Consider the following 27,689-nt stretch of genomic DNA (forward strand, 5'->3'; position numbering starts at 1 on the left):
CATAAAAGTATTCTTTTTTGACAATAAAGGAGGGGGAAATATTCTTTTTTCTTTTTTTAGAGTGAAAAACGGAGTTCTAATTTCATGTACTTGATGGTTGAGTTTCAGTGTGTCAAGAGTGAAGATAAGGAATACGGCATTGTATATTATGAAAAGGTATTTTCCTTGGAACCTTGGTCTCTAAAGTGGAGGGGAGGGGAAACATTAAAAAAAAATTACTGGTGCTCCTGCTGAGATGAATTTGGTTATGGGATAGCAGCAGACAGCTGTCAGCAGCAGCTGTTTATGCATACACAAATCAAATTCTATAGCTACAACAAGATTACAAAAGTCGATCATTCATATAATACAGCTCTAGGTTGCAGAATTCAATAAGTGTGAAACTGATTAAAAACTTTTTGATTAATTGTTTTACACATTGGCAAGTAGAATATGATTGAATTATTGAATTGTATGATATGTGGATTATGTCCCAATAAAATGGTTTTTAAAAGTTGGTAGGTAGAACTCTGAAGTAGTAGTTTTCAACTACTACTAATTTGAAAAATATAAAAAGAATCATGCTTTCAAGGATTAAGCTGCTGACAGTTAAGAGTATGTTGTTTTTCATGTATATACAATATGGTGGAGTTGTATGTGTGCCCGTAGCAAAAACATGTAATTAAGGAAGTCTTGCTACCCTTAAGGTGAGTAAGGACAAGAACCCAGGTAAGGATTGACTTTGGTCTACCCATTTTGTAAAAAGAGTAGTTTCTTGTTTAATCCATGGGCCTTTAAATGTATACTGAAGTGAATTCAATTGTAATACTACAGACGTCATTGTGTGCAAAGTTTGAAAATCACATAAACAGGATGCCTTCAGTATTATGGAAATATTTGAAATATAGATTAGATGTGCTTTTTATTTCTCCATTAAAAGCAACACTTGTACATTATACTTACTAATTAGTGTTACCTGCATGCCTTGGCTCTCTATTGAATTCCCTTGGATCATTGACCAGACGGAGTACATTGGATTACTGCAGCTATCCACCTCGAATTCACTACCACTAATCAGTGCTGACTTATAGCAACCCTCTGGGTCAGAGGTGAGGTGTGCCTGTGGGTTTTTAAGACCATGAATGTTTGCGAGAGTGGATAACCTCCTCTTTCACCTACAGAGTGGCCGGTGGTTTTGAGCTGCTGACCTTGTGATTGCTGGTCCCCCACCCAGTCCACTATACCATTAGGGCTCTTACTACAGATAATAAAACCAAAACCAAACTCGCTGTCATCACGTTCTACCCTTGTAGCACAGGGTAGAACTGCTACCTCTGAGTTTCTGAGACTGCTGTAAGCCTCCTCTTTCTCCTGCACTATAGATATAGTTAGGCTAAAATTTAACATCTTACCATTTATTTTATCATTTTCTCCATTGTTAATTTGTTTGAAATTTTATTCTGCTTACATTTGGATGTGATGTTTTTCTGTGTATTATACTTTTGTTGGAGTTTTATTTGTATAATTCTCTTTATATATGAAATCTAGGATAGATAAATCTGTAGAGACATTAATAGTTTATGAGAGCTATGGCAGCAGAAGTTGTTTGGGAAAATGGAGAGCTAATAAATATGTGTACAATAATGAAGAAATGAAAAATTTTCTAAAATTGATTGTGGTGATAACTGATGGCACAACTTTTAAAATTATATTTTCACCATTGGGGAAACATGAAAATGGACTTGTTAAGTCAAAGTATTGCATTGCTATTTATACTAAAAAACATTACATTTTATTTGTCTCTAAATAAAATCTACTAAGTTTTCTTTAAAGTTTCACATTTTGATATTTTTGTTTAAAGTTTCTCCAATTAAAAAAAAAAGAAAAGCACATAAAATCAAATTCGTCATTGGTTAAGCCCATCACAGGTGATTTTAAAAATGTATTTCAATAACTATTTGACAGATATTTTCATAATGGAGTTTATAATTTGTATAGTTTATTTATTATCATTTTCTAGTACTTTTAAGCATATTCATACTTTTTTCCCTTTAGCTTCTAACTTTGGAGTTTTTTTTAAATTGAAAAATGAGGAAATATAAACTTTATTTTTTACATACCTTTTGGGAGGAAAAGTATATAAATATTTAACAGTTATCATTATAATACATTTTAACAAAATCACATTTTATATATTATACTGTATATAATTTCATTAAAACCAGTATTTCCTGCCTCTATGGGGTTTATATTGCAAAAAATATGCTAATAGAGATAGTACTCTGGAACATTGGAGATATAAAGGATTCTTTGAAAACAGCTTTGGTAATAGATGAAATAACAACACAAAAGAAATTGGAATAATTTCTAGTGTTTTTGAGAAGGTTCTTGACCCCTTTCTACTGCTTTCCTGAAAATTGCTCATAAATTAGTGCCTGTCTACCCACCCTGTCATATTTCCACTTAGTGTAAAGATTGCTGGGCCAGTGTATTGAATCTAATGGAAATAGACTTTCTTGTCACCTGTCTTTTGTGACAGATAGGCTTAGTGAAGATTACTTGTCACAGTTGGGCTGATAAATGTGTTTTCTAGTGTTGTGACTGAGAGCCAGCCTGTTAAACAACAGCTGTGGGAATTTGTGGTTTGCAGTAAGACTCAATTACTAAACCAGAATCACAGTGGTCTCCCCTTCTCCATCTCTCCTTACTTTTGCAAATACCTAAAATTGAAACTATGCTCATTTGAAGTTGCCAGAGAAACAGGATGCTAGACAAACAATTGTAAAGAGATGGATTTTGTCTTTAATGAGTTTAGCCTTTATTACTCTGCGTGCATTTGTCCTGTGGCATTTATTATGCTGATTGCCTTTCTTGCTTGAATTGGATACAAATAAAAGCCAGTATTCTTCAAAAATGGTATTAGCAATAAAATAATACTGCTTCAGTTTGTAAGAATTGATTGATTGCTTCTTGGTATTCAAGTTTGCATCGTGTCCACTAGGTCTCCTTCAGAGGAACAGCGCTTCTGAGTCGAGCTGTGTAAAAATTTTGAGGAGCATTAACTCCATGCTTATTTCTGCCCGTGAAGCTCTGTTTTAATCCCTTGAGACATTATCAACAACTGTTTAGTCGAGTTTGCAAATGATGCAGCACGGCCATCGTGACATATTATAGTGATGCCAGTCTGCTTATTTCCATGCACCTGATTGATATAGTGTCATCAACAGTGGGCTCAAAAGTAGGGATTGTGAAGATGGCCCAGCATTTTGTTGTGCTGTAGTAGGAGGGTCTTTGAGAATCCAAGCTGACTTGATGGTACTTAACAACAAGCAGATACAGAAACTGTACTGCAAATTGTAAAATTTTCTCAAATTATTTCATCGGTAATCATGAGTAAATATGAGTATTTATTTTAAAGTATCATTGAATGATAATTTTTTTAAAGAGGGAAATTTTGGTCATTATTAGGATTGTATATTGATATTGTTTCTTAGCCTTTGTTTCTTCTTCTACCTTCCACTTTTTTGTAATCTAGGACGGTGATGAGTCATCTCCAATTTTAACAAGCTTTGAGATAGTGAAAGTTCCTGATCCTCAGATGTCTATGGTGAGTTATTTATTGTGTGTATTTCTCCTGAGCTATTATGACTGAGCCATAGCATGCGCTCTTCAAAAGAAAAAGTATTTAACTCCCTCAATTATCTGGATGTCATTCATAAGCACTCATCAGCTGTCTGGAATCAGCCAGATGGAATTTGTACAATGAATGATGACATCATGAAAATAAGCTCAGGTTAGTATCCATAAAAGGAGCCCTGGTGACGTCGTGGTTACCTGATAGGCTGCTAACTGTGAAGTCAGCAGTTTGAGACCAGCAGCTGACCTGAGGGAGAAAGATGGGAGTGACAGTCTTGGAAATGCCCAGTGGCAATTCTATCCCATCCTCTGGGGTCCCTGAGTCAACATCGGCTCAGTGCCAGTGAGAGTTTTGAGAATGTGGGTTTCGGAAACCAGTTTACTTGAAGAGTAAGACAAGCCTTATATGTGGTCTTGAAGGCGGGACTTGGAAAAATAACTATTTATCTTAAATAGAAGGGGAATTTATTTGCCATGTTGAGATGCAGTTGTGAACATTTTAGGGAGGTTGATTTTACAATTTTAACTACCAGAACTTTTCCATTATAAACATGATTACTCTGGTAATGATTAGATAGACCTAACTATTAATGAAAATTCGAGCTAAAAGCTCTCTCAAGGAAGCTAGAAAGAAAATTCTTGCTCTGTGCAAATAAAGATAATTAGAATTATCATCCTTACAAATGAGGGTGGCTACATTTTGTTTCACTACTTTGGACACATTATTTGAGGAATACCAATGCCAGGCAGGAAGAGATCATCATACTTGGTAATGTAGAGATGATTGAAAAAGATGACTCCTCTCAATAAGTTGGTTTGATACTGTGACTGCAGCAGTCGGCTCAGACATATCAGAATTGTGAGGATGGTTCCGGACCAGGCAGTGCTTCATTTTGTTCTTCTTGGGATGTCTGAGTCAAAACTGACTGTGGCACTTAATACCAATAATTATAGCTTTAGTATTGTGCATGCTATAATTAAAATAATAGCAAGAACAAGAACACACTAGGGACACTATTAAAATATTTTTATTTCTAAAGGAAAGCAGGCAAGCCCCCAAATGAAAAAAGTAAAAAAACCAAAAACCACCAAAATCAAATAATTCCTGTGTTCAAAATTCAGGTTAAATTGTAGACATTGGTTTTCTATGAAATGAAGGATATATTTCAGCAAGGGAATTGAACTGCTACATGATAGTAGCAGACAATAAAACAGGTTATAAAAGCCCTATGATTAATACAGTATAGTATCAGCACATATATATAAACAAGTAGACAAGTAGAACAGAAGAGAAATCCAGAAATGGGTTCACTATGGTGGAGAGTGGAAAGGTGGCATTCCGTCACTGGGACAGTAAGGAGACAACTGGTTAGCCATTTGGAAAAGATAAAATTCGGTCCACACATGACACCTTATATAAGAATAAAATCCAAACGGATCGGTAAGCCATCGCAGTATTTTATTGTCAATTGAAGGAAATTGGGAATTTTCAGTGCTTCAAAATCCAGAGGCAGCAAATGACAATGCTGATGATAAATTTAACAACATTAAGAAAGTACAATATTGAACTATGGAATAATATAACTGTACTAGCTCTCAATAAAATAGTTTTGAAAACTAAGTAGCCGGAGCATAGTGTGGTAATGAAGCTTAAATTTTCCAGAAAAATGGAAAATTTGCATGACAAAAACACTATAAACAAAGTCAAAAGACAGTTGAGAAACTTGAAGAGCATATTCATTACATACAACACGTACAAAGGGTTGATACATCTAATATTCAATGAACTGTTAAAAATGGAGACACAAAGGACCTGAAAGCTAATTGAAACAAGAAAAAAATGAACAGAAAATTCACATACACACAGTAACATACACAATACAGAAAAGCCCTTAAGCCTTTGGTTAGTTGTTCAGCTTTAATAATTTTGTCCACAAGCGAAGTAGTCAACAACTAGGTGTGTATATTCAAGCCTCATGATCACTGTCACTTTCTGTAGTGATTGGTGTTTTAGTTAAGTGCTCAGATGACAGTGTAGTTGACCTTGGCTCAGCACAGGTTTTCACTGTACAGGTCCACCTGTGGATTTATTTTAAAGCACCCAGTGAGGTCAATCATTTCCATGAGAGCAGTTTGCCTCCCCAGTACATTATGCTATCTATGTAAAAGGAGATCTGTCTCACTTCTTGTGTTTTTAATTATGTTTAGTGAATGACTGTAAACTAGGGCTTCCCAAAGTGGGCAGTATCACATCACCTGGATAGGGTGCTGGAATCGATGTGGGCTTGGGAACTGTAAACGTTTCATTACTAGGAAAGTGCTATGTAATTTTTTTCTCCCTGAGAAAGAGAGTGGTATTCCAAATGTGTTTGGGTTTTTATGCCGTAAACCTTAAAAATAACACAACTTAACCTATCTGAAGTGCTCGCCACTAGTGAAGCTGGAAGTGGTCGAGAGAAGCAGACAAAAGATCATGACATTATAGAAAAATGTCAATTGCTTGATATGTACCATAAATTGAAGTTTGCAGTTACCTGCCATTTCAAAATAATGCATCCATCGGAAAGACAATATTAACAAAGAAAAGGAAATTGGTGAAATGGTCGCTTTAGTTACTGTAGGAAGCATGCTGCAGTTTTTCCTAATATACCTTTTCATCATTGAAAACTCAGCTGTTATGTGGGTGTAGTGTATAATATGAAGGACATCAAAATATTGGTTGACAAGTGGAATTAAAGATAACAGAATTTTCCCAGGGACTTTTTGAAGCCCTTTTGTGCATATAACATACAAAAATGTGTGTTAATTGACTATTTATGTTATACCAGTAAGGCTTACAATAATGTTTTTGTGAGCCAAATGTTGCATGTGAATTTTCGATTCTGTTGGGTGCTGGCACTGCTAAACTTAAGTTAGCTGTTAATAATGTTACCAGACATTGTAGTTCTGTTAATAATGTTACTGTTAATAATGTTACCAGACCTCGTAGTTCAGTGGGTGAAGACATGCTTTCATCTGTGTAGGACGAAGGTGGTATTTGAATGTTAAAGGATGTGAAAAGGATGTGAACAGGCAGAGATTGAGGAGTAGGATGGTTATGTAGCCGGAGCATAGTGTGGTAATGAAGCTTAAATCCTGTGTGACCATCGGGTGTCGATGAGATTAGATATTAGGCATCAAAAACCAAGAACAGAAAATCATATCCATGTGAATGAGGGGGAGAGCAGATTGGAGACCCAAAGCCCACCTGTAGACATCCCTTCATCGAAGCGTCACAACAAAGAGACAAGCCAGTCGGGGTGCAGTGTAGCACCAACAAAACATACATCTTCCCTCTAATTCTTTAATGCTTCCTGCCACCCACTATCATGACCCCAATTCTACCTTTCAAATCCAGCTAGACCAGAGCATGTACACTGGCACAGATAAGAGTGCGTAACACCAGGACAGATAAATCCTTCAGGACCAAGAATGAGGGTAGTGATACCAGGAAGGTAGGAGGAAGGTTGGGGGAGAAAGGGGTAACTGATCACAATGATTTACATATAACCACTCCCCCAGGGGGATGAACAACAGAAAAGTGGGTGTAGGGAGACAGCAGTTGGTGTAAGACACCCAAAAAAATGTATAAATAATCAAGGGTTCCGGAGGGAAGGAGGATAGGGAAGAGGGGGGAAATGAGCTGATACCAAGGGCTTAAGCAGAAACAAAATGTTTTGAAAATGATAATGGCAACATATGTACAAATGTGCTTAACACAATGGATGTATATGTGGATTGTGATAAGAGCAGTAAGAGCCCCCAGTAAAATGATTGAAAACAAAAACATCCTGCTTCCAAGCTAATGAATGGGCTAGTTGGTTGGGAACATCTTGCAGGGGAGCACTGGGAGACAAGGCATTTCTGTCTTCAGGTGCCTTTCCTCCAGTTGAGAAGATGTGTTTTAAAAATACATGGGGCTAAAGTTGTAAAAGTAAAACATTAAACATTATAAATTCGTCTTAATTGTAAATACTTGTTTGCTTTTCGATTTCTGCCTCTTGAGTCTTCATTTTGGTGCTGGGTACATTATTAATAAACATTTTTAAATAATTTATAGGAAAATTTGGTTGAGAGCAAGCATCACAAGCTTGCCCGGAGTTTAAGAAGCGGACCATCTGACCACGATCTCAAACCTAATGCTGCCACGAGAGATCAGCTAAATGTAAGAGAAATTATAATAGTAAACATAAAAGTAATTAAAGGATTTTGATTACAGCTGTTGTGATACACCTGTATTTTGAAAATGACTCAGAAGCACACCTTTTGATGAACCCAAAGTAAGTTCAACAGTTTCACATGGCTGTAGTTTTATCATCATGAGAGGACTTTCAGTAGATGTATTAGCTCCAGAGGTCGAGCTACTGATACAGGTATATCGTTGTGATGTACCCATTATTATTGAGTCTCTTTCAACTCAGAACAGCCCTACAGAAAAGGGTAGACCTACTGCATAGGGTTTCCAAGTCTATGAATCTTTACCAAAGCAGACTGTCACACTGTCACATCCTCCTTCAACTCACTGGTGGGTCCAAACCGCCAACCTCTCATTTGGCAGCCAGGTGCTTAACCCCTGTACTACCAGTGCTGCTTTTCATGACATGGCATTTTAGGTACTCCACCCGAGAAGACTCAAGGGACTCGGTATGTACATTGACGTGACAAGAGAAGCTTTTATTGTTGTGGTTTTTTCTTTTTGATTTTCTGAGCCTTTCTTTTACTGCATTTTGTTTGTGCAACAATTAAATTAACTCTCATACTGAATTTGGCTTTTCACTGTTTTTTCTCTCTTACCTGCTAATAAAACATCCTTTGGGACTGATAAGCTTTATTGGCTGCATGTGCATTCATGCTTATTTAATAGTTCTATTATAGAAATATTTTAAAAATTGAACATTTTTCAGTGAAATGAAAACACATAGGATGTATATATTTGACAGAAAGTAGTTTTTTCTTTCCTTCTTTGTTACAGATTATTGTGAGTTATCCCCCTACCAAACAACTTACATATGAAGAACAAGATCTTGTTTGGAAGTTCAGATATTATCTTACTAATCAAGAAAAAGTAAGTTTATTGAGTGTCTATAACACTTTTCTACAGACTTTGTTGCCATGATCAAGAAGGTAAAATTCACAAAGAGTAAATATAAGAATATAAAATAGAATATAGAATAATTGTCAAGTTAAAGATAGTTCCAAAGAAGCATATATTGTACAGGTAGTGCCTGGTTTACAAATGGAATGTCTTCCTAAGTGTGTCGAACAGAGGTATGTAGTTAGAGGTATGTGGTTCTTGGTTAGCCTAAGTTTAGTACGGTGACTTCAGAGTTAAACCCACAAGTGGAGGTGATTGTGATGGAGAAAGGAGGAGTGGGTCCACTTGTGTCAAAGTGAGGGAAATAACATTAGGGAGCAAGAATCAGTTGTCAACAAGTTGTCTATGGTCAACAACAATTTACAAAGATACAAAGACGCCTGCTATGTGTCTAAAGGATATACACGTGGTTCTCTTATTTGGAAAGGAGTGAAGGTAAGGAAGGTACCTTGGCATTTTATGCTAAAATCTGTCTTCTGGAAAATAAGCTGATTACTTTCATCATTAAATATATCTCATGTGAAAACAGTTTCTCATGATTTACCATGATAATTCACTGTGTGTGTGCACGTTTATGTTTAAATATTAAAATCAGTTCGTATAAGACCAACAAGAGCAAGAAATCTGAACAAAGCATTCACTACAGGAGAAAAACAAATTATTCTTAAAGATATAAGAGACTTTGTCTATTTATATCAATTAATCATTAAACTAATTTGCATTTATTCAAAATACATTGAAATACTACTGTCTTATTTATCAAATTGGCAAAAGTCCTACAGTTCGTAAAGATGCTCTACTTAGGCGCTATGGAAATAGACAGTCATTCAAGGTGGGTCTTGTGAACTTTGGAGCTCACAGGCATTTCCCCAGGTTACAAATGCCTGGCTTACAGACCACAGATACATGCTTTTACATACTGTGTTAATTTGCCCTCAAGCTTGAAAGCATTGAATAAACCGCTACTCGGAACAAAATCTTCACCACAATCTCCTTGACTATATTGTCCAATCAACTTTTAAGTCATTGAAAAGCCTTTGAATCTTCCCTTGCACTACACTGAGCCAATCCCACTACTGTAGAGTTGATTCTGACTCCCTGTTTACCCATAGGACAGAAGAACTGCCCTATAGGGTTTCCAAGGTTGTAAAGCTTTATGGAAACAGGCTGCCTCATCTTGCTGCAGAGCAGCTGGTGGGTTTGAACTCAGATGTTGCTTAGCAGCTGAGAGCTTATCCCGGCGCCTCTGTAGCTGCTTTTTTCCTTATAGTAAAGCTGTGCAAGAACTGGATGTACCTGTTATTAGCTGACCTACAAATTCTTGAAGACACTCAGGCAGGGGTCCTCAAACTTTCTAAACAGGGGGCCAGTTCAGTGTCCCTCAGACCCATTGGAGGGCTGGCCTATAGTTTTAAAAAAACTATGAACAATTCCTGTGTGCACTGCACATATCTTATTTTGAAGTAAAAAACCAAAATGGGCACAAACACCCTGCGGCCCCGGATAAATGGATAAATGTCCTCGGCGGGCCACATGTGGCCCGCGGGTCGTAGGTCCAGGACGGCCTGCTCTTAGGCATAGATCTCATTCTTGGAGCTACCTGTAAGGTGATAAAATGTGCTTCCTTCTGAAAATTTGTTATTTTGTGATGTTATGATTATTGGGGTGTGGAGGTCAAGTTACTTGGCTTAATTTTTATAGCTGTTGTGGCTGAAAACAATACTTTACCAAGCTATGTAGATGCAAATGAAAGAAAATAAGGTAATTTTTGTTGTTTTATTTTTCCTGACTGTTTTTGGCTGTTGTTTTGTAGAGATTTGAAGTTTGTGATTGACAAGTGCTGTTTAAGCAAGCATATCTAAATACCAGCCCACTGTGTGCTATGAGATAAAATTCGCAGTTACAGGTGCTCCTCTATCTGTGGATTATGCATCTTCAGATTCAATCAGCTGTGGATTGAAAACTCTCCGGGTGGGGAGGTTATGTGGAAAAATATCCAAGGGGTCAAAGCCCCAAGAGACTTAAGCAGAACCTTAGAATGGCATTTGTAGAGTGTTTATATTGTGTTAGATCAGACACTGTAAGTAATTTAGAAATGATTTTTAAGGTGGGGGGAGACCATGCTAAGATAATATGCAACTATTTGCCGTTCTCTGTGAGGACTTGAGCATCTATGGGTTTTGATAGTGTCTGGGTTCTTTGAACCGTTCCCCACAGATACTGAGGGACAAATGTATTGGTAAAAATATAAGCTCTCCCACTATTTTACTAATCTATACTTGTTTTATTATCATTACTTTCTCTCAGTTATTTATTTCTAGGACTCTTTTTTTAGTCTTACATCCCTTTGGGGAAGGTTATCTATTAGATAAGGGCAGGCAATATCCTTAAATCCCCTTAATTGGACAGTTGCTAACCCTAGTATGTTGTGGCACACTGTTAATAAACACACAGCCACTTTTCTGTATTGTGAAACACCCTCAGGAGATAAGACTGTGACACATTCCTTGCTGACATTCAGTTCATTTAAAGGAGGGTGATGAATTGCATTTTAAAGTTTAATTAATTATGTTTTAAAATTAAAGACTGAGATAAGATTTTATCTCTGCCGACTATTATAGATCGTTTGGCTTAATACAAACTCCACTTAGTAGACCAGCAGGCTGCTGCTAATTTGGGCAGGAGAGTAATTGTCATAATACTGGCCCAGGTTTTAATGCCCTGGATGCTGGCTGTGGTTACATTTCATTTTGCATTTGTGTAAGATTTTTGAGCAAGGGGAATATTTTTTAAAAATATACGTATATATGACACAAATGTCTGGAGGATGAATGGGTATACATAGGAAAATATCACTTGAATGTTTAACTATAGAGGTAATATAAGCTATCAATAGTAGCAGTAATACTAGGGGATAGACATAATGAAAGGAGAGAGATGGTAGAGGCGCCTTCTTAGGACTATAATGGGCAGTGTGCATAGCTTGGAATTTGAAATATGAGATTGGATATGAGAGAATTGGTTTCAGTTTGGGGGCACTACCTCTTATACTTACTCAGTTGTATTTGGCCTATTATTAACTTTGGGACTCTTGAACTTCTCATTTATCAAATGGACTAAAGTGAGTTAACACCTGGATGGGTCACTAACCTGACAGTGCCTGGTGTAGAGAGTAAATGTTGGTTCTTTTTTATCTTCATTCCTCTCACCTCTCTGATGCTGGGTGACTAAGAAAACGTTGACACTACTACCAAAATTCTGTCTAGATGGAGAATATGAAAAAAGTCACTTGAGACCTGGAAATTGAGTCAATGGTGAAGCCCACAGCTTGGCAGGCAAGACAGATGCTTGATTAGGACGTGGTGAAGCCCACAGCTTGGCAGGCAAGACAGATGCTTGATTAGGACTAGATACCTGCTTTCCCAAAAGAAGCTATGGAGTGGACACCGTCTTTGGAAACATACTCATGGTGAAGTAGACCATGCTAGCTTGGAATCTTATTCCTGCCTCTAATGTACATTTTGACTCTGGACAAATCACGTTGTCTGTCTGCACTTCAATTCCTCTTATTTCATATAATTGGCTAAATGAAATAGAGTTGTACATCTTTCCTAGTTCTTAAAATAGTCTGTGAATTCTTAGAGCGAAGGGCCAATTCTTCAGGTAAAATAATGACGACTAGCATTTACTAAACTGTGACTGTGCACCGGGGATCTTTTCAAGCCACCACAGCCCTATCGGGCAGGTCTTATTTCACAGATGAGGTCACGTGAGGTCTAGTGAGCTACGGAGCCTGTGCTTGTAAAGATTGCCTGTTGATATGCTCACACTACCAAGTTAGAAGAAAATGAGTCAGTAAGAAAAAAATAAGAGGTTCATTGAGAAAATGTTTAGTATGTCATCATGCACTTGCCTTAGCAAGGATTCCTGAATGCATTCCGTGCAGTCCGGAAGCTTCAAGAAAGTTAATGTCAAGAACCTTTTCTAATTGTATTAGAATGAGTGGATAAATGAATAATGTGTTTTAAAATCTTGGGTTGGGATGATTTTTAGTGCCCTCCCCACCGCCTTAAACTTGTTTTTTCTCAACCAATTGTATTCTAGATTCTACAAGAAAGATAAAAATCCAGTTACAGCTCAATTTAACTTTTCAACTTATTCTCATGAACTTTTATTGATGCCTTGGGAAAATGTAGATTAATCATATTCTCTTTTATATCCATAATAAGGCTGAATAGGGATTTTAAATTTACTATAACTTTAAGTGTTATTCTCTTTATCACTGAACAAAAGGAGATAATCATAACAGAAACACAGGTGTATGACTTTGTGTTTCATAAAAAGACTGTGTGTGCATATCGTGATTCTGTGTTAAATGAAGAATAACCTTGGTCACAGAAATTGAATCTTGAATGCAGCACCGTGTCATCTAAAATATACTGGAAGAAATTGAATTAAACCTAGTAAAGTGTAGTGTAGGTTCAAGTAGCACAGAGCTGATTTACAGAGCAGAACTCCGTAGATAGAAAGGCTTGCAAGAAAAATTGTTTGTTTAAACAAGTAGTCACTTCCCACTGAAATCCAATTACTTTTCGACATGTGCAGAAGAAATAAAATGCTCAAGTGATATAAAGTGTGTGACAAGTTTCATTTAACTAGTTGATTTCAAGTTTTGGAAAGGTAGGTGATGAAACTTCAATTCTCAGAACATATTACAGGATTCTTACGATCACTAGAGGAGAGTGAACGATATTTTTTAATGTTCAGGAAGGACTTTTGAGTAAGTCAAATATATATTGGCCTTGAAGTGACCAGAGGAATTATTCACACAGCCACATTTATACCCTTGCAATACTTTAAAATCAGTTTTGTAGAAAACAAAATCCTGTTGTTGTCCCCTCCCCGACGCTTATTTACACAAAGACACTCTTCCTGTGTCAGGGTTTCAGAAACTGGCATTTAGATGGCTTTGGGGCCCTCAAGATTGAAATCAATGTCTGGAGGGAAGGCAGTGCTCAAAAAAACCCCACAAAAACACGTGCAGGTGGAAATTGGTTCTTAGAAAGGAAACAGTTTTATTTTTCAAGTTAATTTACACTTCCCTCCCTGCTTAAATTAAAAAAAAATCTCAATGTCCAGCCTTAATCATTCTGAATTAAAGCATTCTAAACAGGACGAAGGAGGGATCGGATCCCTGGTGGCACTGTGGATTAGGTAAAGGCATGAATGCCTGTGCCTTTAAATGGTCATGGCTTAGAACCTCTACAGAGGGTCACTGAGTCAGAAATGAATCGATATTGATGATTGTGGGTTGATCCTGTACCTAAATATTTTAACATTTGTAGTCCAGAATGGATAGGAATTGAACCAAATTATGAATATTCTAATTTTTCAAAGGTAGCCATGATGAGTTCATCTTTCTTCCATAAAAAATGTTGGTTAAGCATAATTTATGTGAACTCTTGTCTTCTGGTTGTACTTAGGAGAGTGGGGGGGAGGCGGTAGCAAGCAACACATATGGAGAAGGTGATGGTGATACACTGAGTGGTCTTCAGAGGCTGCTTCTGAAATAGAGTGGCATCAGGCTAGTATTCATATGCATATGTCTATGTCTCTTCCCAAGCAGCTCGTGGGGAACCCTGTTGTTATTAGTCTGTGCTGCTGAAGCTGGTTCTGATGCATAGTGTTCCTACAGCAGAATGGACATGACCCAACTCTGTCCCTTTCTCACATTTGTTGCTATTTTGAGCCAATTACGCAGCCACTGTGCCAATCCATCTTTTTGACAGTCTTCCTCTTTTTCACTGAATTTTATTAAATAGGATGTCTGTCTCCAGGAACTGGTCCCTTCTGATACATGACATGAAGTCTTGTCCTTGCTTCTAAGGAATATTTTGACCTACTTCACTTCTTCCAGGACAGATTTGGCATTCCGTGGTGTGTTCAGTGTTCGTCACCAACACTAATGCAGACCCTTCCTTTGTCAGTCTTCTCCATGGCCCAGCTTTCACATGGCTACGAGGCGACTGAACATACCATGGCTTGGGCCAGAAACACCTTGGTTTTCAAAGTGACATCGGTGCTTTTTGACAATTTTAAGGACTTTTGCAGCACATTTACCAAATACAGTAGTGAACCACATACATACACGCACAAAAAACCAAACTCACTGCCACTGTGTGGATGCCCACTCAAAGTGACCCTATAGGGCAAGGTAGAACTGCCCCTGTGAGATGCCAAGAAGGTAACTCTGTCGGACTAGAAAGCCCTGCCTTATAGTGAGTGAGCTGAATGGTTTGGGCTGAGGCTAACAGCAGAGTGATTATGCCCCTTTGGGCATTTATTAGCAGACTCAAAGAACTTTGTAACGTCCTAATAAAATAGCTATCCTGACCATTTCTCATTGGCACTAAAATGTGTTAACTTTCTCAGTGAATTCATAGATCATTACTTTTTCTGTGGATTCTGTATAGCCATTGCAATGGATATTATGGCCTAGAGAGGTGAAATAGGTAAAATTAATTAAGACAGCACACTAGTCATTTTATTCGGGATGAGTTAATTAAATGTTTGGCCAACTATTAAATGTTAGCCAGTGGTTCTCAACCTGTGGGTCATGACCCCTTTGGGGGGTTGAACAACCCTTTCACAGGGGTCACCCGATTCATAACAGTAGCAAATTACAGTTATGAAGTAGCAACGAAAATAGTTTTGTGGTTGAGGGGTCACCACAACATGAGGAACTGCATTAAAAGGTCACGGCATTTGGAAGTTTGAGAACCACTGTGTTAGACCAACCAAGCCTTAAACATTAGGCTAATTTTTAAGTTGTTGGTGACTTTGTGTGGTGTGCAAATGATGTTATACTTTGGAGCCTTGAAGTATTGGGCTTCTGCTTTCATTTAAACTAAAGCGGTTTTGGATAAAGGATAGTTAATACAATATATACTCGTATGTAAGCCGAGTTTTCCAACACATTTTTTAATGCAGTTTTTGTGGTAAAATTACAATAGGTGCTTTGGCTGATCTTCTGGCTGGCTTATACTCGAGTATATATGGCACCTCTTCATTATTCATAGATTCTGTATTTGTAAATTTACCTGGTCACGAAAACTTGATTGTAACCCCCAAATCAATGCTCTGACACTGCTATGATCCTTTGTGGACTTACAAGAAAGCACTTTGGTCTAGTATGAATTACTGTGCTTTAGCCATGATTCAAGGTTAATAAGTCAACAATTTATACTAAAAAGGTGTCTGTCTAAGAAACGGTTGATCAAAATGTGAGCAGAGGCTTGTAGGAACTTAACTCTAGTTCTCCTAGTGGTTCAGTGGTCAAAAATTCAGTGTTCGTGGCAACTTATACAATGCAACTACTTCAAATAATATGAATAGACTTTGATTATGATAAATATTACCTTTGGCTCCTAAATGACATAATTATGATTCTAAGACTAGGAGGTAGTAATGGGGTGACTCTAGGACCAGATGAGAGGGTAACAAAATATCTGTCTTATAAGACATGGTAATACGCGTTTTAACGTAAACAGTTGATATGAGATTCAACATCAGCACTAGAATAATATGATAAAAATATGTATCTATTTATATGAGTTTAGTATGAGTTACCATCATTTCCCACACATTGCTTTACTCGACCTTTACTAAAACCTCATGAGATAGCTCCGTTCAGTGTTAAATAGACTCTTAGCTACTAATTGATGAACTTGAGCATTAGAATTTGAACTTAAATACCCCAGCTTCAATGCTTGTTCTATTTTGCTTTGTGGTTGCGGAAGCTGGTGAGATGAAATTACACTTGAAATCTCTATCTTTGCTTTACATGGACCTGTAAAACATCGCCTAAGGACTTGGGACTAATTGTCATCGTTTTTATTAGTTTTCAAGTTCTTATACTTTGTCTTTATTATGCTTGTCATTTTTTTCTTCGTTCTACTGTCTCCTTTTTCAGATCTGTAAAGTTAGAACCTCTTTGTATTGTGCCTTTGATTCCTTGGCAGCAGCACACACTATAAATCTTACTAATAAATCTATAAATCTGAGAATCTGAGACCTAGGTTGTTTCAGTAACTGAATTGAGTACATCAGCATGCTGTAAGATTTGCTTATAATAAGTACATAGCAGCACATTTCTATTAAGACTGTTGATGTACTGTGAAATGGAAAAGCTTTCACTGTAGTTATCTAAGAAGTATTGCTTTGTTTCCGTATTCAGCCTAGAAATGTATTTTAGAAGAAAAAAAAAAAGACAGGAATACATTTAAGCACTCTTGTATGTAGAGGGTGCACTGTACTAAATGATGTAAGGTAGATGCAGACGAAATGGACAGCTATCCTTGGGGAATACAGACTAGTTGGAGAGATACAGTATGCCAGTTAAAAAGGCCTTATTGAGATGGTAGTAGTACAATTTCTGAAAACTTCCTGGAAAGTTCAAGCTTATAATAAGCTGGTGTCGTGGGTTCATCTATTCCCAGTTTCTTCCACCAAATTGTGCCTCTGTATCATTAAGGCTTTCGTCTGCTGGTGGTGTGGGATAAGCATTGAGCTACCAATCATAAGGTTAGCAATTCAACACCGCCAGTCTCTCTGCTGGAGAAAGATGAGGCTGTCTGCTTCTATAAGGACTTACTGTGTAGAAACTGGGAGTGGATGGACCTGGATTTTCGGCCCATCTCATTTACCCTTTTAAACTGGTAGGTAAGTTTTAAGTTGCTTAACGGCACTGAAGTTAGGTGCAATTTAAGCATGGTACTAGGTAATCTCCATAATTGCTTTTGTAAATTAGTAAAATTGAAGACCAGGTGGTGGACATGAAGGTTCAGTTTGCAACATACTAGCCAGTTTTTCTGTGTAAATGCATGTTTACAGGAATGTTTGATTAGTGTACTAAAAAGGATCTCAGTAGGGCAGCACAGTGGACTGGTTACCCATTGGGCTGCTAACACACCAGGTCAAGAGTTGAAAATCATCAGCTGCTCCCATTAAGAGTTAGGCTTGGAAACCCATTGTGGTAGTTACATAATCTCATGTCAATTTGCAAAGGGGTGGGGTCTAGCCTGTCAATCAGGTCGCAGCTTGATGACCTCACTTGGAGGCATGAAGGAGATAAATAGCTCACTGGAGGGGAAACAGGCTCTCTGCCTCGATTCTCTCTGCTTTGTCTTCCTGATGACAAGCCACATGGGGCTACATTGATGCAGCCAGAGCCCTGGAAGTGGAGGAGCCATGTGAGACCCACGTTAGTGCTGAGATGCTTCCACCACCACTGGATCCACATAACTTTCCACACACCAGCCTGTGATCTTCCTGAATTCAGCATCATTGCATGGCTGCATGAGTCTAAAGCAGTGGTTCTCAACCTTCCTAATGCTGTGACCCTTTGATACAGTTCTTTATGTGGTGGTGACCCCAACTATAAAATTATTTTCATTGTTACTTCATAACTGTCATTTTGCTACTGTTATGGATTGAGTGACCCCTGTGAAAGGGTCGTTCAACCCCCTAAAGGGGTTGTGACCCACAGGTTGAGAATCGGTGGTGTAAAGAGCAATTATGGACTTAGTATTGACATATGAGGTAATATCGGACATAGGGGCTAGATCTGGACTGGGCTGGGATGTTTTCTTAATGCACAATTGCTCTTTGATATAAAGTTCTCTGACACATATGAGTGTCTCTGGGTTTGTTTTTCTAGTCTACCTGGACTAACACTCAAAGAGGCAGTTCTGCCCTGTCCTGTAGGGTCACTATGAATCAGAATGGACTCTGGCAGTGAGGTTGAGGTTTGTTCAGTGGCACGGATGGATGGATGTATAGAGGAAAAGGAAAGTGGAAGAAAGAACCCTCCATTCAGCCAACCAAGTGATGCCAATCAGGAGACTTGGCCACAGGCCTTAATATGTATGCAGGCATGAGTGCCATGCCTCGCCATAGTCTGCTTTACTGACTGTCTTGTGAAAACTTCAGAATGATACCTATCTACAAAGTAAGGTCTCAGAAAGATGCTACCAATTGATAACCAGCTGAATTATAGAATATCTGCTGCTATTTCTGTATTTATCTATTTTCATGCTTGTTGTTTTTAGTTTTGTTTGTGTCTTTTAAAATATACTTCTTGTCAGAGAAGCATATGAGATATCAAAAGGTTCATGAAAAATATGGCAGTGAAGGATAATGGAATTTTTTCCACAAACTTTTTAAAGAGCCCTGTACATACTGAATTTAGTCTTGCGTTCCCCTCTGTCAATATCTGGCAAGACCAATGCCCATTCACTGGGGAGGTGATGGGGAGTGGGCACAGCTATGGACGGCTGCAGTCACTGGTTGCCTTTAGTGTCACATTGTTAATATTGGAAAATAGCATCTCCAGGGCATCTCACAGTTCAGGAGACATGCAGCCACTGTTTCCATACCTTGATTTTGTTGTATTTTAAAAAGATCAAAGAGAAGATGCAGGGAAAAAGTAACAAATTTAAAAGTACCTCGTTCTCTGCAGGTGGTCAGGTCTGGAAATATAAAGTTAGAGGGAACAGACATCTTTCTGACCTGGAGTGTGTCTATGGTTGTATGTACCAATCTGCTTAGTGATTCCCCAGGGAGTCTGGTCTGGAGGCTTCTCAGACTCTTCCCTGGGGCCCAGTGAGACTCTGCAGAGGCATCAGAGTTCCCCTAGTCAAGGCAATAAACTGTTGTTTTCTCATTTTACTATCTTTCCCGACTACAGGCTCTGACGAAATTCTTGAAATGCGTTAACTGGGATCTACCCCAGGAGGCCAAGCAGGCGCTGGAACTTCTAGGGAAGTGGAAGCCAATGGACGTAGAGGACTCTTTGGAGCTGTTATCTTCTCATTACACCAATACCACAGTGAGGCGGTATGCTGTTGCCCGGTTGCGACAGGCAGATGATGAGGTATACTACAATGTATTACTCCTTTTAAATTGAAGCCACTCTGAGTGTGTGTGTGTGTGTGTGTGAGAGAGAGAGAGAGAGAAATTGAGAGGTCTATGTTATTTAGTGCTTCTATAGCAAATAAGAGAAGTGTTGGTTTTAGCAAACAGATTAATTTTCTCACACTTCAGAGGGTGGACATCTGAATTCAGAGCGTCACCTCTAGGGGCGGGCTTTCTCTTTTGTAGGCGTGGCTCTTTTGTAGATCCTTGGCTCTAGCTTTTGTTTCTGCTTTCTGGTTATTTGGAGATCTCCATGTGTCTTCGCATCTATTTTACTTCATCTCCCCTCTGCATGATTATTTAATCTTTTATATCACAAAAAGCGATTGACTCAAGTTATACCAGGCATGAATCTTACCTCATTAACATAATAAAGACAGCCCATTCCCAAATGGGATTATAACCACAGACATAGAGGTTAGGATTTACAGCACCTATTTGGGGGTGGGCATAATTTTAGTCCATAACAAGAGAGAGTCAGAGGGACATATAGAAAGACTTTTAGAAGGTAGAAGGATATAGTAGATGTATTTTCAGAAGTAAAATTAAAATATTACCCCAAGGACTCATCTGTGAAATGAAAATTTACTTCCTGATCTCTTACGTGATAGGACAATCTCTCCCAGGACATTTACCTGGCAGCTGAGCATGTATTGCTCTGTCTGGAAAAAGGAGTTCTAATGAAAAATGGTTTAATGCAGCTCTGGCAAGGGAATAATTCAGATCCCCTCTATCAGTCAATACAAAACAAGCCACATTTAATTGTAGCCTTGAAAAGCCCTTGGGGCCTTTAAAGCATAGAGATGCATGGTCATCCTTCTGGCTTTAAAAACCCCTACTTTAAACTTTCTGCTGACAATTATGTACACATGTAGATTATCTGCAAGTTTTGAATTCTCTGGAAAGCAAAGACACTGCAAACTTTATCCTGGCTCTTTATATACCTGCAAGGCCCCCAGGGAAAGAAGAACATCTCCGTGTTGACACAAAGCATTACTGCATTTTGAATTTTAATAAGTTCTAATGAGATAGATTAATCCAGCAATTTTGTTCCCTTATCAATTTTTATAGGGTGAATGTTTATGAAAATATAACCTAATAATTTGTGATAGCCTCTAGGGCTTTTGGGATATAATTTAATTGTGGAAATTATTCTTTATAAGCTTAGGATGTATGTGCGTGTGTGTGTGTGTGTGTGTGTGTGTGTATGTGTATAAACAATTAAAGGGACTCATTTTAACAACTGAAAGAATTTTAAGATGAATGGTTCTTTATGAACTTTTAAGAAGCTAAATGCATATTTATTAATGTCATTAGGTATAGTTGCATATTTAATTATGGTAAAATTCAATAGTAAATAATAAGGTAAACACAATACATACCCATCTGTAGCGGTTGTCAACTCCAATTTCATCTGTAATGGTCCTTATGCCCACTCCCCTAATCTCATTAGATTATTTTGAAGCAAATCTCACATATAATTTTATATGAATTGGATTTTTCATTACCTTTAAAAAATGCATTTCATTTGTTCCATTGTCTGTACTGTATCTTAAGTACAATACTGTACATGTAATGTAATATTAATTAGTACAATAAATTAATTAAAATTTTCACTTAAATTATTCTCTATCCATGCTTGCTATAAATCATCATAGTATTTAGATAAAAACTTCTGTATGTAGTAGCTTTAGCTCCAGGAAAGAGGTCTAAAATTTAACATAGAAAAATAAACCATCATTTATCAACTGTCCTACCCATTTATTCTCTTATTTCTGTTTGTTAATATTAATTTGTTAATCTTAAATATGTCAAGAAATTTCCTAACTTTGAAATAGTGAAACCCAAACTTGTCCAAGTCCCCTGTCCATGGAGTATTGCGACTCCTGCAGAGCTTGTGCAGTGTTTGGGGGAACGTCAGCTTGGTGAAGCAGAAGCAAGCAGTGTCACATTTTCCCTGTGGAACGAACGACCCGAGGTTTGAACTACAGACCCTCAGGATAGCAGCCCAACTCATAATCCACCGAGCCACCCCCATGGCACCCGGCTTCTCCTCTTGCACTAAATTAGACTAAATAAGCATTGAATACACTTGTGGTGACTCACCTTCACTTAAATACACAGGAATGAAAGCCATTCACAATCCAGAGTCTGTCTGTCATGGTGAATTAAGAATGCTTCAATATGTGTCCCACCTGTTCCAGTCCAATATTATTTATATTTAGGAAGTTCTCATTCTTGTTTTCTCTGTCTCTGTCTCTCGTTCTCTCTCTCTCTCTCTGTGTGTGTGTGTTTGTGTAGAATGGCTTTTACATATCATTGCTCTTTTGATGCCCCTTCATAGCATGTAGTCTCTCACCTTTAATTTGCTGATCTACTGAAATGTGCTGATAAATTTCCTAATTTAGCCAACACATACGATTGTAAAATAAATGCAACTCATTTTTTAACATTTTTCTGCATGCAATTTGTTGATATTTATTTTGGAAATTAAAAACAAAACAAAACAATGGTATTACTGCTTTCTGGTTCCAGAAAGAGCAAATTTCATTGGCATAGAAAGAAGAGATGGCATTTAAGATGGACTTGGAAGGAAGGGTGGAATTTTTACACACATCTCTGCATGTACTTCCAAGTGGAGCTAGCAATATGAGGCATTCTCCCTGTGAAGGCAGGGAGAATGGAAAATACAGGAGGGATGAGCACATGTCAGTTGGCAAGAGTGGAGGTGTTGGAGAGGCAAGCTCAGAACCCATGTCTTTTGGATTATAAATGCCTATGTTAAGAGTTACTCTTCATTTATTAAGAAATGATAAGCCTGCATGATTTGGGCATGGCTTTTGTACTCTGAAACATCAGAATTGCCTTATTCTTGAGGAAAAATAGTGATCACTATCAACATAAAATTTCATAGCTCTTAGAAATTTTTACTCTCTTACTCTCTTTTTACTGAATTGTCTGAGATGTAAACCTGGATTTTATTTCTTTTTGTTTTATTCATATGCTTATGTCCTTCATGCTTGGAGGAACTTTATATTTTTTCATACTGTGACTGTATAATGAGAAAACAGACTTTGTACGTACTATTGAAGTTCATTCATTTTCATACAAATGAAGTAAAGCATAGTTTGAATACAGAATACCAAGTGACCAACAAATAAGGTAGTGATGAGTGACTTAAAAAGAGTCAAGATGTCTTCTGAATTTCCCCGTTCTGGGAAATTTAATAACATTGCAGCCTTTTTGAATTCATGTGCTAAGACATTTCTGTAATTGGGAAAACACAACAGGTGATATGTTCAGCAGCATTTCTGAAGCATGCCTCAGTAATGAAGGCTGGTCGTGAGACTGAATTACTTATCCCTCCCCAGAAGGGAGTCCCTTGTCGTTAAATAAATGGATCACAGGCTTGTTGTGCACCACTTTTTGTTCCTTACCTGTAATTATATTTATCGTTAGTGGATGCCATAAGTCTCAAAAATGAGGGTAGAAAATCAGATGTTTTAGAGAGCTAATGTTTTAAATTCTTCCTCTAATGAAAGAAAGGGGTTTTAGAAGCAGAATATTTTAGAGGTGGTTCTGTGGTAGGAAGTCACTTGATTTTCCTGGCTTCTGACCTTGATATATTTGCATAAGAATTAACTAACTTATCAAAATTCCTTAATTTTTATGCAAAAGAGCTCAGACTTAATGGGGAAATCATGTGCATTACTGTTTGTCAGTATTTGTCTGATATTTTTGTACTTATATCAGTGAAAAATACAAAAATGTAGTATTATGCAAGGGAAAAGAGATTGTTAAATGGACTTTGTCTTTGTGAAGTTTATAATACTGACACTCTTCATTTCTCAACTATCTCATTACCTGACGCTCTCCATTGATGACCATAGTGACACCCTAGTGTCCATTAAAGGCGGAGGCCCAGTGTTAATGAAAGCCATGCTGGGAGGTGAGCATGACACTGGCTATGACGGTTACGTGTCCACATGGCTGCAACATGCCCGGTTTTCAGTGGTTTGGCAGTTATCTACTGGTCTATTGTCTTCCTTTTTGTGATGTGTGTCGTCCTCCATTTTCACATAAAGACCCTTTCTTTGGGACATAATCCTGTCAACAAATGAGAAGCAGGTGTGTGGTGGGAAATACAGAGGAAGCAATGACAAGTGCAATAGTTATTGCTCCCCAAGCTCCAAATCACTGCCATCAAGTCAATGCTGGCTCATAGCAACCTCATAGGGCAGGATCGAACTGCCCCTGCGACTTTCTGAAATTTTGTTACTAGTGGGAAAGAAGTGTGAACTATGAAGTGTCTACAGGAATTTAACCTGGTTTAGGAGCCTATGGAGGAGACTACAGGTTCATTGGTAGTGTCTGCATGCTCTGAATAGGAGATTTGAGGTCATTAGGTGAGTGGTGGTTAATCAATAAAGTAAAACAGGACATATTTGCATTCTAAAAGTTTTCTCAAATCATCTGAAATCTTGAGTTTTCAGGAAAAACTGATTTTAAAATTTCTGATTGGAAAGGATTAGGTAAACCTCAATATAAAGCACAATTAGGAGAATTAAGTCTTTCTTAACTTTTTTAGTTAAGAAGGAACCATCGTTATTGTTTTGGGTTTTTGTCCTTTTCTTCCCTTTAGGGATGCTACTGTAAAAAGTCATGTTACCCACTACCATCAAGCCTCTAAGTACTATCCTATGACTTTCTACTGCTAAACTGGTTTAATCTTTCTCATTTCTCCCTAAAATACACATTAAGTAGTCCAGTAACTGCCACGGAGTCCATGCTAATAAGTGATAGTTAAATATACGTGTTATATTGTGTATATGGTAGTTAACTATACATATTGTATTGCTATTTAGGACTAAATTCTGTCTATAATTGTACTGCATTTTCTCCCCTAATATTAGCCGTGCTTGTTTTCCAGGACTTGTTGATGTACTTACTGCAGCTGGTCCAGGCCCTAAAATACGAAAATTTTGGTGACATAAAGAATGGATTAGAACCTACCAAGAAAGATAGTCAGGGTTCCACATCAGAGAGGGTGTCAAGTTCTGGAATAAATTCTGCAGAAGTAGAAAGGTATGAATTTTCAGGAATGTCGGCATATTTTAAAATCTGTTAGTTTTCCCTCATTTTAAGTTGTCTCTTCTCCCCTTTCCTCAATGTATCAAGCCTTAGCATAGCTATTTTTGAAATACTGCCAATGAACATACCATGTGATTCACAAAGCACAAATTACAGTTTTAATATGTTGCAAATTAAGGAGTGAGATGCCTGCCTTACAAATCTGACTCTGCCACTGCCTGATGGCATAAGCCTGTGTCGGTTATATATTGTTTCTGTGCCCAAGGCTTCCTGTCTGAAAATGCAGGACAGCAACAGTAACTGATCTTTACGGGTGGTTTGAATGAATAATTTTGAGTTCAGTGTAAGCTTTAGCTATTATTACTATCACATGTTAAAATGAAAGAAAGGAAATATTATGGAGCTAGCATATCATAATGAAAAGGTCTATTTTTATAGATTGCTTTGACTGCTTTAGTAGTTTTATTAGGTGGGAAAAGTGCCTTGCTTGAATTGAAAGTGTGCTACTTAACAGTAACAATAATTTTAGAATGGAGCAACTCTGTATGACAGACTTAGGTAAGTTATTTTTAAAAGCAACTCCTCATGTTTTCTTCCACTGCACATAGGTCTATGTACATATATTTATATGTTAAATATTAAGGTAGCAGGAGTACACTGGACCTCTACGCAAGTACTTCCTTAATGCAAGAACACTTTGTTTTAATCACCCGGCATTCTGTGATGCTCACCTTCCCGACATGATTACTGAAGACAAAATGGTGCATAAGCAAATGTGGCAAAGAAAACTGATGATGCCTGGCTACCAAAAGATATAGCATCTGGGGTCTTAAAGGCTTGAAGATAAACAAGTGGGCATCTAGCCGAGAAGCAACAAAGTCCACATGGAAGAAGCACACCAGCCTGTGTGATCATGAGGTGTCACTGGGATCAGGTATCAGGCATCAAAGACCCAGAACAAAAAAGCGTATCAATGAAGGGGAGTGTGGAGTGAAGACCCAAAACCCATCTGTAGACAATTGGACATCCTCTTTACAGAAGGGTCACAAGGAAGAGACAAGTTAGTCAGGACGCAGTATAGTACTGATGAAACAGCTTTCCTTTAGTTTGTTAAGGCTTCCTCCTTCCCACTATCATGACCCCAGTTCTACCTTACAAATCCGACTTATCTGGTACAGATAAAAGCTCACAACATGGGGAATCCAGGACAGATAAACCCCTCAGGAACAATAATGAGAGTACTGATACAAGTAGGGTAAGGGGAAGGCTGGAGAGGGTGTTGGGGGAGGGGGGAGAAAGGGGGAACTGATCACAATGACCTATATATAACCCCCTCCCAGGGGGACAGACAACATAAAAGTGGGTGAAGGGAGACAGTGGTCATGAAAAAAAATTATAAATTATCAAGGCTTCATGAGGGAGAGAGGGTGGCTGAGAGGGAAAATAAGCTGATACCAAGGATTCCAGTAGAAAGAAAACATTTTGAAGATGATGGCAACATATGTACAAGTGTACTGGACATGATGTATGTGTGAATTGTGTTAAGAGCTGTATGCGTCTCCAATAAAATTATATATATGTGTATATATATATATCTATCTCAAGCCAAACAGTCTCTCTGACCATAGAGTTGATACTGACTCATAATGACTTTGAGATAACATAGAACTTTCATTGAATTTCCGAGGCTAACTCTTTATGAAGCTGCCCACCTCATTGGTCTCCCTAGAAGAGACTGGTGGATTAGAACTGCCAATCTTTTGGTTAGCAGGCAAGCACTTAACCACTATGCTACCATAGTTCCTGTACTGGAGATTGGAGGCCGTTTTCTCTGTTGTTGTACTGTAGGTGCTCTTTAGTACAACAGTACGAAATACTGCCCAGTCTTGCGTCACCCTTGCAGTTATGTCCCCAGTACCTGGGCTGAAGTCTTGACTTCCTTGCTTCTAAGGAGCATTCAGTCTCTAGGTCTGCTTATTTGTCCCATTTCTCATTTATGATGCCTAGAAAGCTTCATTAATTAAAGTCCAATTTTGATTTATGACCAGATAAAAACAGTAACTGTATTTCCCATATTATTGTATACTGGTCATTAAAGCTATGGTAGGAGACCTGGTGGCATAGTGGTTGCGCATCAGACTGTGAATTGCAAGGTCAGCACTTTGAAACCACAAGCCAGCTCCAAGGGAGGAAGACATGGTTTTCTGCTCCTGTAAAGAGTTTGTCTCCTAATGTCACTGCATTGTCCTATTGGGGTCACTCTCAGTCATTGTCGACTCTATGGCAGTGAGGTAGAATGCTGTTGTGCCAGTAGTTTTGTGGTTAAATATTGAGAAAACTGGTTTAAAGTTTGGTGGTGGTGGTGGAGTTGGTTTTTACCAACGTCTTCCGTAGTACTTTTACTGTACCTGCTGCAGGTACAGTTCCAAGAGGCTGTTGCTCTTTGACCCTGGGTCCATTTTTCCTGGAGTATAATATAATTTTAGAGTTTCAGAGAATACACTAGAAAGTTGCTTTGAAAATATATAATTTAAATGCATATTCTGCTTTCACTGACAAAATATTTTATACCTCACTGATATATCATGTTACTTTTTCAGCTCCCAAATTATAACCAGCCCTCTTCCTCCAGTGTCTTCTCCTCCTCCTGCATCTAAAACAAAAGAAGGTTCAGATGGTGAAAATCTGGAGGTAAGTAGAAAGATTTTCTAGCTTCCTAGAGGCAAAATCCTGCCAGATAAACATTTGATATTGGCTTTTAAAACATTGATTTTGATTAATAAACTAAATAGTACAAACTTTATTAAATAACTTGTTTTATGATGCATGTTTATGATTTTCTCCCTCTGCATAAAGTACCAGATAATCTTCAATC

The 27,689-nt window shown here is 37.9% G+C and overlaps 1 protein-coding gene across 1 annotated transcript in view; it reads left to right on the forward strand.

Annotated features, from left to right (window-relative positions):
• PIK3C3 (phosphatidylinositol 3-kinase catalytic subunit type 3) overlaps positions 1–27,689 on the forward strand; it is a 114,949-nt gene that overhangs the window by 21,952 nt on the left and 65,308 nt on the right. Inside the window, exons 6-12 of the mRNA XM_045296041.1 lie at positions 61–156; positions 3,515–3,586; positions 7,715–7,819; positions 8,627–8,719; positions 19,497–19,682; positions 24,654–24,808; positions 27,415–27,505. Of these exons, the coding sequence (XP_045151976.1) occupies positions 61–156; positions 3,515–3,586; positions 7,715–7,819; positions 8,627–8,719; positions 19,497–19,682; positions 24,654–24,808; positions 27,415–27,505 (798 nt within the window). The remainder of the gene's footprint in view (positions 1–60; positions 157–3,514; positions 3,587–7,714; positions 7,820–8,626; positions 8,720–19,496; positions 19,683–24,653; positions 24,809–27,414; positions 27,506–27,689) is intronic.

Source organism: Echinops telfairi, unplaced genomic scaffold (assembly GCF_000313985.2).
Source record: "Echinops telfairi isolate 266 unplaced genomic scaffold, ASM31398v2 ScPeMD7_7400;HRSCAF=8409, whole genome shotgun sequence".
NCBI classification, from domain to species: Eukaryota; Metazoa; Chordata; class Mammalia; order Afrosoricida; family Tenrecidae; genus Echinops; species Echinops telfairi.